Raw genomic sequence first — 11,337 nt, forward strand, 5'->3', positions numbered from 1 at the left:
GTGAAGCCGTCAGGTGAAAATAAACTGTCAGTCAATCAGAGTTATGATGATAAACTGTCACTTTAAATGATACAATGTTTGAATCTAAACAAGGCGCGTGGCGTGTGTGGCGCGTGTCTGCCACATTTATACACAAAAAATCTGCCACATTTATATTCTATGTTTTGGAATCAGATATTACTTAATGTTATGACTTGTCTCACGAGGCCCCGACATTACTGTGGAATAAATGGACAGTTCTTTAAGTGCTATTGTACATGGACTTATTTTGTCCTCTTCAGTATGAATAATATGAGGTGGGTTGATTTAGTCTCATGAGTCACAGTAATAATATAACATTCTCTTACTTTGGAACTTTGGGAAACAAATGCATTAAATAACACCGACTTGTTAGTGTTTTAAGATCACAAAATACTTTTAAATAGCGAACTCATCTTGTTTTCGATGCGTGATTCACTATAGTCTGTCGTCCTGCTTTGTACTCGGAGTGTAGGTGAGAGGTAAGAGGTGAGAGGTGAGAGGTGAGAGGTCAGAGGTGAGAGGTGAGAGGTACATGTCTGAGTGTTGGTGAGAGGTACATGTCTGAGTGTTGGTGAGAGGTACATGTAGTGTTGGTGAGAGGTACATGTAGTGTTGGTGAGAGGTACATGTCTGAGTGTTGGTGAGAGGTACATGTAGTGTTGGTGAGAGGTAGATGTAGTGTTGGTGAGAGGTACATGTAGTGTTGGTGAGAGGTACATGTAGTGTTGGTGAGAGGTACATGTAGTGTTGGTGAGAGGGGCATGTAGTGTTGGTGAGAGGGGCATGTAGTGTTGGTGAGAGGTACATGTCTTATAACACCGACATGTTAGTGTATCAGAGGGTTGTAGAGTCAACACCAGGGGGCAGTGTGGAATCAGACAATTTCAGACAATTGGGAAGATTTCAAGTCTTTTTTTTAATTAACTCTCTAGTCAGCCAAACGCTTTTTACTCTAGTCAGCCAAACACTTTTTACACTCTTTAATCAAATTCGATCCAGGCACAATCATGTTATTCTATTTATACACAAATGTCCACGAGGCACGGAACATCGCATACATCAGAATCCATAATGACGTAGATGAAAAGCCTAAAAGTGATGTTCAATGAGATGGAAAAAAAGAAAAAAAGAAAAAAAAAGTAACAATCATTTGATCATCTCTAGAAAGGTTAGGGGAGGTCATGACCTCAGGGTCATATTCTAAAGCTGTTCTTCTCTGTACTAGGCCTAACTATGAATAGTTATAGTTCCATTCATGACGACAGGCTCATTCATCTCAATGTTTTTTTGTGATACATTTTTATTATTATCAACATTTTATCACGAATCAAACACAATACAAACAATATCAAAACAAATACAGCACAAAACAGCAGAAAAAAAAGTGAAAAGTGACATTCATCTCAATGTTGACTCCATGTCACACCTCCATCTCATCCCAGAGAGACACAAGCCCGGTGTGAATTTCTGTCCCTGCTGTCCCTCTCCATCCATCCTCCCTCCCAAGGCTTTCGAACCCTAGTCACTTTCTTCCCAATTCCTAAAAGATATGTGGGAATCTCCCTCCACAACATATATCCAATCAGAAGTGTCACTCATGGCAGCAGCATGACGACTGCCCCTGGCCCGAGCATAGATTACTTTTTCCTACTAAGACTGATGGGTAGATGATTCACTTACTCAGTCAAATGTATTTGTCGTAAGTCGCTTTGGATAAAGGGGTCTGCTAAATGTCTAAAATGTAATGTGAAATGCACCACGGTGGTCATCTCCCCCGTCTCCCCTTGCCATCTTGAAGAGTTAGATTAGTGTTACAGAGTCGAGATGGTAAAACTCAATACTCCCCCCACCGATCTACACACGCTGTTGAATCGCTAGCTTTTCTGCTAAGCGTAGCCTGGTTCAGACATCAGGGCTATGTGTGAGGAGACGTGGGTCTCACGTGTGTGTCGGCAAGTGACAAGAGGTAACATGTTCGAGAGAGAGAGAGAGAGAGAGAGAGAGAGAGAGAGAGGGAAGAGAGAGATTGAGAGTGAGAGAGAGAGAGAGAGAGTGAGAGAGAGAAAGAGATGTGGTGTTTTGCAACCACTTGATTGTGTCTCACAGGGTTTCTAAAGGCTATGAGAGGACATTGACTCTCACTGTAAAAAACAAAACTCTCTAAATCATCTGGCAGGGACTGTGTCCCCACAGACCCCTCCACCCCACCCTCTCCCCTGCTCATTCCTTTAAACCTTCTATTACTGGTGCCTCTCTGGTTATGCTTCCTTGATCACATGACCAAATCTGTTTCGAGTCACAAGAAAATAAAAAATTAAATACATATTTTATCATCAGTGTCTTTGTTTTTAATATAATGTGAGTGGGTGGAATGGATCTCCAGACCAGAAAGTATGAATCTAGAAAGGGCACAGTGGTATTGAAGAAGCGTCATAAGCCAGAGTTGAAAGTCTGGTCAGCTCATTAAGCAGCCAAGACCAGACCACCTGTTCCACTCCAAAAAAAGAATACATTTCTTCACGGACCGCTCGGAGAGTCAAGCACCACCAACAACACAAACACTCGTCAGACCGTCTTTTCACATACAATGAACGTGTGAGCTGAATTGGTTTGTGTTTTTTTGTTTGTTTTTTTACAGAAAACCCACAGATTCTGAGTTCACAACTTTGGTTTGGAGAAACTAATCAGGTTACAGCTCCATTTTGTACCATTTTTAACAGCCTCAATGTTGAGCCAGGCAATATTTTGGGCTTATGTCAATCATTTCCCCTCTCAGGTGAAACAGGTGCTGTTGCATCCTGGCGGTGCTTGCATTGAATCAGAGATCTTTTTCTGACCCTCCTCACCCCTCCCTCTTCCTCTGTAACAGTCGATTGTTCTGTGAGAAATAATCTCTCACCCACACTATTCTATTCCTCCAATCATCTCTGAATATATTTCTGTCTTTCAACATTTCAAGTTTTAAAAATAATCATTTAGTACAGGCCCTCTCACTCCCGTGGCTCTTAATGACAGTATTCAGCTGACTATACGGAAAGATAATCCTGACACCCCCCTCCTCCTGGACAGACAACCTGGTATGTGTACGACTCTCTATGTGGGACAGACAAACCAGAGTCAGCAAAATGTATGTCAGCAACGACATTTGACAAACAAGCCCATCTACCACCGCAATGACACAAATGATTACCATTTGAAATAGAGTGCCTTGTCTTGGAGGATCGCCCCCATGGCAAATTTTCCCCAATCGCACAAATCAAAAGCTTTAAAAATCTAAATAAAAAATAAATAAATCTAAAAACCATTGTAGTAAAACATCCATTGAATATGAATGTATTCATATCACCTTTCGTCTTACAGATCTTTTGTGTGTCACATTCACTGCAATGTCAGTCACTTTGGACCTTTTTTTGGCTGATATTTTCTCTCTTCGCATGGGGATTTGGCGTGACAGACAAGGGGTATCTCCCACTCCAGCTCACATTACCCCTGGTCTCCAAACACGTGTGCCTACCTTGGTGGCAACAAAGCGAGGTCTGGGCGCCTGTATCGGAGTGGCCCTCACAGGAGGGAGGTTAGCGAGGATACTCAACTCGGGCGCGCTCTGAAACTGCTGGGCTCCCTGGAGGCCCGTTGTGTAGGACGGCCCACGGTAGGGCGTCGGGTATGGGGTAGGGAAAGAATTGGGGACGGGGGCAGCTGAGATCATGGGAAGCCCCGGCAGGCACCCCACAGCGGTGGGGACAGGGGCTGTGGCGAGGGGTGGTGATGGGGGGGAGAAGAGAGGACTATAGGGTGGGGAGGTCAGGCCGGAACGGTTCAGGGGCTCGCCTAGAGTCGTGGCCGAGCGGCGGACAATGACGACGGGGGACAAGAGAGTAGGGGCGGACATCGGCGTAGGGGTGGAGAAGCGCTTGATCTCGTATACTCTCCCCGTCGCCACCTTGACCGGGACCTGCCTGGGAAGGGTCAGGGAGCTGCCTGCCATGGCACTATACCCTCCCTGCTGCTGCCTCTGCGCCGACACGTCGCCCGTGCTGCCTCCGTAATTGAACATGGCTGGGTTGAGTTGATACGGCTGCCTTCTCATAGCGTCCACAGCTCGGATCCCTTCCTTCCGAGAGCTCGGACCACCTCTTCCTCTCCCCGCCCCACCACGGTCCGACCCCGACACATCCCGCTGTGGCCCCACCGGGCAAGAGGGCACCAGAAGCGGATTGTATCCGATGGGTGGTGGCGCCCGGATGTTCGGGGTGTACTTCCACGACTGGGAGGGACCGAAAGAAGCCCCTGGGTGTGTGACCTCATGCTGGTAGGGGAGACTCTCCGGTGGGGTGTCGACGACGTACCTATCCATCCGGCTCTGCCTGCGGGCAAACAGCTGCGCCCCCTTCCCTTCTGCCTGGGGTATCTGGGGGGCCTCATGGATCACCCGTGGCTTCGGGGCCACCAGGGGCGGGGCCCCAATCCTACCCCTGCTGAACTCATCTTCGCCCTGGTAGTCTTCGTCGGGGAAAATACTCCTCTCTGAGTCGCGGTGCCGAGGCCTACTGTCCAGGTTCTGGACCATCGACAGCAAATGAGGGTTAGGCGAATACTTTGTCTTGTCGATTTCAGGGGAACGGAACATGGACCTTCTGCCGCTGCGCCGGCGGGCCTCCAGGAGGTAGCTGGTGTGGCTGCCAGGGGCTCCCTGGAAAGGTGTAGGGGTGGGTTGGGGGACAATGGTTGTGGGTATTGGGGCATGTGAGATGGGTATTTGGGGTGATTGGGAAAATGAGATTGGAACTTGGGATACATCAGCAACTGAGACTGGAACTTGGGGTACAGGGGCAAAAGAGGCTGGAACTTGGGGTACGGGGGCAAAAGGGGCCGGAGCTTGCGGTATATCAGCAGCTGAGACTGGAACTTGGGGTACAGGGGCAAATGAGACTGGAACTTGGTGTACAGGGGCAAATGAGACCTGAGGGAAGGCTGTAACTGGAGCCTGTGGAGTCGTTGTGTTTATCGACACCTTGGCTCCTAGCTGGGTCTCTGCAGAGGAGGAGTAGAATGCTGGATGGAGAGGGGCTGCCCGGGAGTATGGGTGGAAGGGACCCTCTGACTGGGGGCAGAAGGAATCGGGCGGAGGAGGTGGTAGCTGCTGGCTCTGCGAGCTGAACGGGGCGAGGTTCACGGAGAAGTCTGCCGTGCTGGAGAACGCTGGGGGTGGAGGAGCGATGGAAATTGAAGTGGCCGGGCGGGGGGGGACCAACGCTCTTCGGCCAACGGCAGGGCGGAAAACTACTGGGGCGGTAGACGCCCGGTTGGTCACGAACCCTGGGGTGAAGGGGCGGGCGGTTCGGTTCAGCACGGAGCCGGAGGGAAGTTCTGGCATCGGTGTCTGGCACGGAGGTACGGGGCCAGTTAGAACGGTAACTGAAGCCGGTGCCGGTTTGAGGGCTGTGGCTGGGGGTGACGTCACCTTGATCACCGTGTTGACGGGAGAAGCGTCTAGGTCTCCGTTCGCCATGCTGCTGTAGGCAGGAGGAGGGGCAACAGCAGGGGGCGGGACTATGGGCCTCTCTGTTGCCGTCGGCCCCGCCTCCTCCTGGAAGGCTGCAGGTGGCTTAGGCTGAAAAACAAAACACACCAATGTTTTATTTGGCCAATCAATCAATCAATCTATCTACACCCCCCCCCCCCCGGGCATGGGGTCAGCCATCACCACACCCCCCCTCCCCCCGAAGCAGTTAAAGGAGTTAAGTGTCCTAGATCAAAGGACAACAACGGCGGCGTGTACCTGAGTCTGTCTCTCCGTCTGGCTCTGGTTCTGTAGGTGCGGCGGAGGCGGCCCAAGAGGCGGAGTCACTGCCGCTGCGACTTTCCTGGCGTGCTCCGCCGCCCTCTTCGCCCTCTGCTGCTCAAACAGCTGTGCGCCCTTCCCAGAGGTCGCCTCGCTCAGACCGGGGCTCGTGCTAGCGTCCTCCTCCTCCGCCCCCCCGCGCCCCCCGCCACCTCCTCCTCCTCCTCCTCCTCCTCCCGCCGCCGCCCTTTTCTCCAACGCGTCCAGGTGGTCGCTGTCCCAGGTGACGTCGTCGTCATCTGCGGCAGCCGCGAAGCCGTCCTCGTCAAGCTCAGACCCGCTCCCCAGGAAAAATGGCGTTCCGCCCTCCTCCTCCTCCTCCTCCTCCTCCCCCTCCCCCAAGAGCGCAGGGTTCTCCTTGTCCACGCTACCGAAGCTGGTCAGCGTGTACCGTTTGGAGCGCTGCCGTCGTTTCTTGAACATCAGCACGCCTTTGGAGTGGGGGTTCGGAGCAGCCGTCAGCAGGGAGGCGATGGTGCGGCACGCACTCCTCGCCTCCTTCGTCTGCTTCTCCTGCTGGTTGTCTCCCCGGTTCAGTTCTGCAAGGAGGGGGGCAGAAAGGGGGCAGGCGTCAGTGGCCTGGGGTTGGTCCAGTGGTCTGGTACCAGTACCATGGCCTGGGGTGGTCCAGTGGTCTGGTACCAATACCATGGCCTAGGGTGGTCCAGTGGTCTGTTAAACAGTACCATGGCCTGAGGTGGTCCAATGGTCTGGCAACAGTACTGGGGCCTGGGGTGAGTCTAGTGGTCTAGTACCATGACCTGGGGTGGTCCAGTGATCTAGCAGCATGACCTGGGGAGGTCCAGTGGTCTAGCACCATGACCTGGAGTGGTCCTGTGGTCTGATACCATGGCCTGGTGTGGTCTAGTGGTCTATCACCATGGCCTGGGGTAGTCCAGTGGTCTAGCACCATGGCCTTTGGTGGTCCAGTAGTCTAGCACCATGGCCTAGGGTGAGATTGCAACAATCCCCAAAAATTATCTTTAAAAACAGATAAAGCATGTGTCGGTCAGGCTAGGTATTTTCTGTAGAACTGATGGTACTGTTTCCATGGGGATGGCCTCTGTCCCATTTGGATTCAGTCCATACAGGGAGTTAACTGAAATTCAACAACCCCAAACAATTTGGCACCTTTTCAATTAGAATTTCACATTATCCGCTGAATCCAAATGGTATTGAGACCCCCCCAACACAGAATAATATGACCAAAACATCTCCAAGGATCATATTTCACAAGACAAGAAGGGGATATATTTTTAAAAGCAACTGACCAACGGCCAGATTTAACCTTTTAAAATGAGAACCCAGCATGACATCAGGTTCCTAAAAACAGCCTGGAAGGTCTTTAGGCAGCGTCCATCTTTGAACATGCTACGAGAGCAACATCCGGGAAAATGCTAGGCGAGCCAATTACCTGACCACAATATAACTTTTTTACAAGTATATATAACTTTTCTATATATATATATACTCTATATAAAGAGTTTTTTAAAGGGTTCAGGGTCATGTTTCATTTTAGGCTCCTTGCCTCAAACAATTTCAGTCAGGGATCACCAGAAATACTCACTGGCTTGCTTGGCTTTTTCCCTGTACGTGGTAGAGAGCTCCTCATCTACTGGGATGTCCACCGGGCCCACCATGGGCACCATCTGTCCACGAGACCCCTGCGCCATCACCTCCTTGACCCTCTCCGTGGACACCACCAGAGGGACTTTGGACAACAGCTCCTGGAAGCCGCTGTCCTCCTCTCGGCTGCGGTCCCGGTCTTCCGCCGAGTCAGAGATGATGGAGGAGGACTCCGTGGACGTCTGCGAGGACCAGATGGCCGGGGGGGGAGGCTGGTAGATCACCTCCCTACGGGTCACCCCTGGCAGGAAGCCTTCGCCTCCGCCCCCTCCCCCTCCTCCGCCCCCCTGGACTCCCGGGCGGACGCGGCGTGGTGGTAAGTCGTCGGGGGCGCTGTCGTAACCACTCATCTCTGAGGTGCCGCTCATCTCCCCCCCGCCTTCCCCCTCCTCCTTATTGTTGTTGCCAGGGCGACGTTTCATCCTCCGCTGCCTCTCGCGTCGACTGACGTCCGCGTCAGAGTCCGTCTCGCCGTAATAGGCTTCGCTGCACGGGGTCGGCGAGGTCATCAGTGGGCGGGGTCCCGAGGAGGAGGCTGACGCTCTTCTTCGAGAGTGGACAGAGGAACAGACAGCGAGAAGCGCTTGGGCTGAGCATCAAGTGTGTTATTATCTGCTCTTACATTTGACATTTTGGACATTTAGCTCTCTCTCCTCTCTCCTCTATCTTTCTCCTCTCTCTCCTCTCTCTCTCCTCTCTCTTTCTCCTCTCTCTCCTCTCTCTCTCCCTCTTTCTCTCTCCTCTCTCCCTCCTCTCTCTCTCTCTCACCTCTCTCTCTTTCTCTCTCTCCTCTCTCCTCTCTCTCTTTCTCTCTCTCCTCTCTCTCCTTGCTCTCCTTTCTCTTTTCCTCTCCTCTCTCCTTTCTGTCTCTCTCTCCTCTCTCTCTCTCTCTCTTGTCTTATCCTGACAGAAATGTTTAGCAAGTTTCAAATGAAACATGGCCATGAGCCCTTAAAACACACCAGGCTCTAAGCTCTATCCTGTACAGTAACTATCCTATAAAATTAATTTTAAATGAATCATCTGTACTAACCCCTAACTCTAACCCTAACCTCTAACCCCTAACCCTAACCCTAACCCTAAAGTTAAGTAACATCAGTCATCATAAGAAAAACAGATCTATGCTAGGAAGCAGGGTTAGGGTCAGGGCTGCTGGCACACAATGCTAAAAGAAGGAAAGATTACTATTTTTATTATTTATTTTTTATATGTATTTTATATATATATGTGTGTGTGTGTGTGTCACTGCATGTGTTTGTGTTTGTGTGTGTGTGTGTGTGTGTGTGTCACTGCATGTGTTTGTGTGTGTGTGTGTGTGTCACTGCATGTGTTTGTGTGTATGTGTGTGACTGTGTATTCGTGTGTGTGTGTGTGTGTGTGTGTGTCTCTGACCTCTTGACCCTGACACGCAGGACGCCCGGGGTCCCTTCGATCAGCGCCACCGCCTGGGCGTGGGACAGGCTGCCGCACGACAGCTCGTTAACCGACACCAGCTCGTCCGCCTCCAGAAGCCCTGCCCTGCATGCCTTGCTTCGCTTCCGCACCTACGACACACACACACACACACACACACACACACACACAGTGAGACACACCCATACACACACACACACACACACACACACACACACACACACACAGTGACACACACCCACACCCATACATGGCATTTAGCACACATCTTTATCCAAAGCGACTTACAACAAATACATTTGACTAATGTATGTAAGTGAATCATCTATCCACCATCATAGCAGGAAACAGTCATTTATGCTCGGGCCAGGGGCCGTTGACAGTCGTCGTGCTAGAAGAAAGAACACTCACACACACACACACACACACACACACAGTGACATGCACACACATTGATGGACAGACACACACACACACACCTACACTTTACCTTGGACACCTGAAGCGGTTTCCGGTGCTCCGACCCCCCCTGAAGACGGAATCCCCATGGCGACCCTCCGGACAGGGTCAAAACCACCTCTTCGGTTCCAAACATCGTCCCAGATATAACTTTCTCTTCTCTTTTCGATCGTCCCCTCTCTTCTCTTGTGTGTCTGTGTGTGAGTGTTTTTTTTCGGGGTCACACACACACTACTACACACACACACACACACACACATACACTACACACACACACACACACTACAATGGTTCGTTCACATTTCACTCACACACAGAGAGAGAGCGTTTGTCGTCGCTCCCTTTCCACTTCACTCTTCTGGCTGACTACCTCTGCTCTGGTACTGCACACACACACACACACACACGCACACACACACACACACACACACACTCTGGGTCTCACGTAACACACACACACACGCACACACACTCTGGGTCTCATGTAACACACACACACACACACACGCACACACACACACACACACACACACACAGAGTATTATGAGTGACAGGGACAAGTGTGGATTGTGACCCCTCTGCCCACCCTCCTCTCTCAATCCAGGACCAGCGTGACACACACCCACACCCACACCCACACCCACAGACACATGCACACAGCTCCATTTTGTACCATTTTTAACAACCGCTCTTGAGCCAGGCGATATTTTGGGCTCATGTCAATCATTTCCCCTCTCAGGTGAAACAGGTGCTTTTGCATCCTGGCGGTGCTTGCATTGAATCAGAGCTCTTTTTCGGAGCCTCCTCACCCCTCCCTCTTCCTGTGTAACAGTCGGTGGCCCTGTGAGAAGTAATCCCTCACCCACACTATTCTATTCCTTATAGATTCCTTCCTTCCATCTCTGAATTTCGTTCCGTGTTTCAGCATTTCAAGTTTTAAGAATAATCATTTAGTACAGGCCCTCTCACTCCCGTGGCTCTTAATGACAGTATTCAGCTGACCGTACCGAAAGATAATCCTGACACCCCCCTCCTCCTGGACAGACTAACTGGTATGTTACGACTCTGTATTTGGGACAAACAAGCCCATCTACCACTGCAATTACAGAATCAAAATCAGAATCAGAATTATTTTATTTGCCCAAGTATATTGCACATACAGGAAATTGGCTTGGTGAGGTTGGTGCATAGGTCGTCAAAAAAATGGCATAACCTTTTTTGGGCTGTTATGATATTTGCTCTCTTCGCATGGGGATTTGGTGTGACAGCTCACATTGCCCCTGGTCTCCAAACACGTGGATGAATGCCCATCTTGCTGGCAACAAAGCGAGGTCTGGGCACCTGTGTTGGAGTGGCCCTCACAGGAGGGAGGGAAGCGAGGATACTCAACTGCTTGGCTCTGTCATGCCAAATACTGTCCGGGTGCCAAAATGTGTCCGGGTGACGTCATCAGGTCTTTCAAATGCCATGACGCATTTGTTGCTATGCCAACGCTAACATTCCAGCATGCTAATGAATACGTAATTCGCTACGTTAATGTTACAGAGTTGGCTAGTTTAGCAAACAAACCCACATCACATCAGCCAAAGTAGTGATAAATATAATTCCATAACTGGATATTACCTTGTTTCCAATCATAGCTAGCTAGCTTACTTATTTACTTATCATCTGGCAGCAACTATTACTGTTCCAATTATAAAAATACAACCTTTGCCCATAACCATTTTCTGCACATTGAACATACCTTGTATGAATACTCCTTTGATATAGCCACTATTTATACATCTGTACATACCATACTGTACAGAGTTACCATAACTGTACACAGCTCATAACTATATCTCTAATTACTACTTGTACTTTCCATACTGTATCACCATCACTGTCATGTTTGTATATCATGTTTTATATCACTATTTGCCCTTCTGGTTAGATGCTAAACTGCATTTCGTTGTCTGGTACTCTGCAATGAC

General features: G+C 50.0%; 1 protein-coding gene across 1 annotated transcript; it reads right to left on the reverse strand.

Annotated features, from left to right (window-relative positions):
- Positions 1-3,499: 3,499 nt before the first annotated feature.
- synpo2la (synaptopodin 2-like a) lies at positions 3,500-9,500 on the reverse strand (the record flags this gene model as incomplete). The annotated part of the gene is made up of 6 exons (XM_080547897.1): positions 3,500-4,714; positions 4,970-5,635; positions 5,804-6,405; positions 7,434-8,038; positions 8,885-9,036; positions 9,396-9,500. 6 exons carry the CDS (start codon positions 9,498-9,500, stop codon positions 3,500-3,502), a joined length of 3,345 nt encoding a protein of 1,114 aa, XP_080404023.1.
- Between the last annotated feature and the right edge of the window lie 1,837 nt (positions 9,501-11,337).

This window comes from Nansenia antarctica (assembly GCF_963989245.1).
Source record: "Nansenia antarctica genome assembly, chromosome: 18".
In the NCBI taxonomy this organism is placed as follows: Eukaryota; Metazoa; Chordata; class Actinopteri; order Argentiniformes; family Microstomatidae; genus Nansenia; species Nansenia antarctica.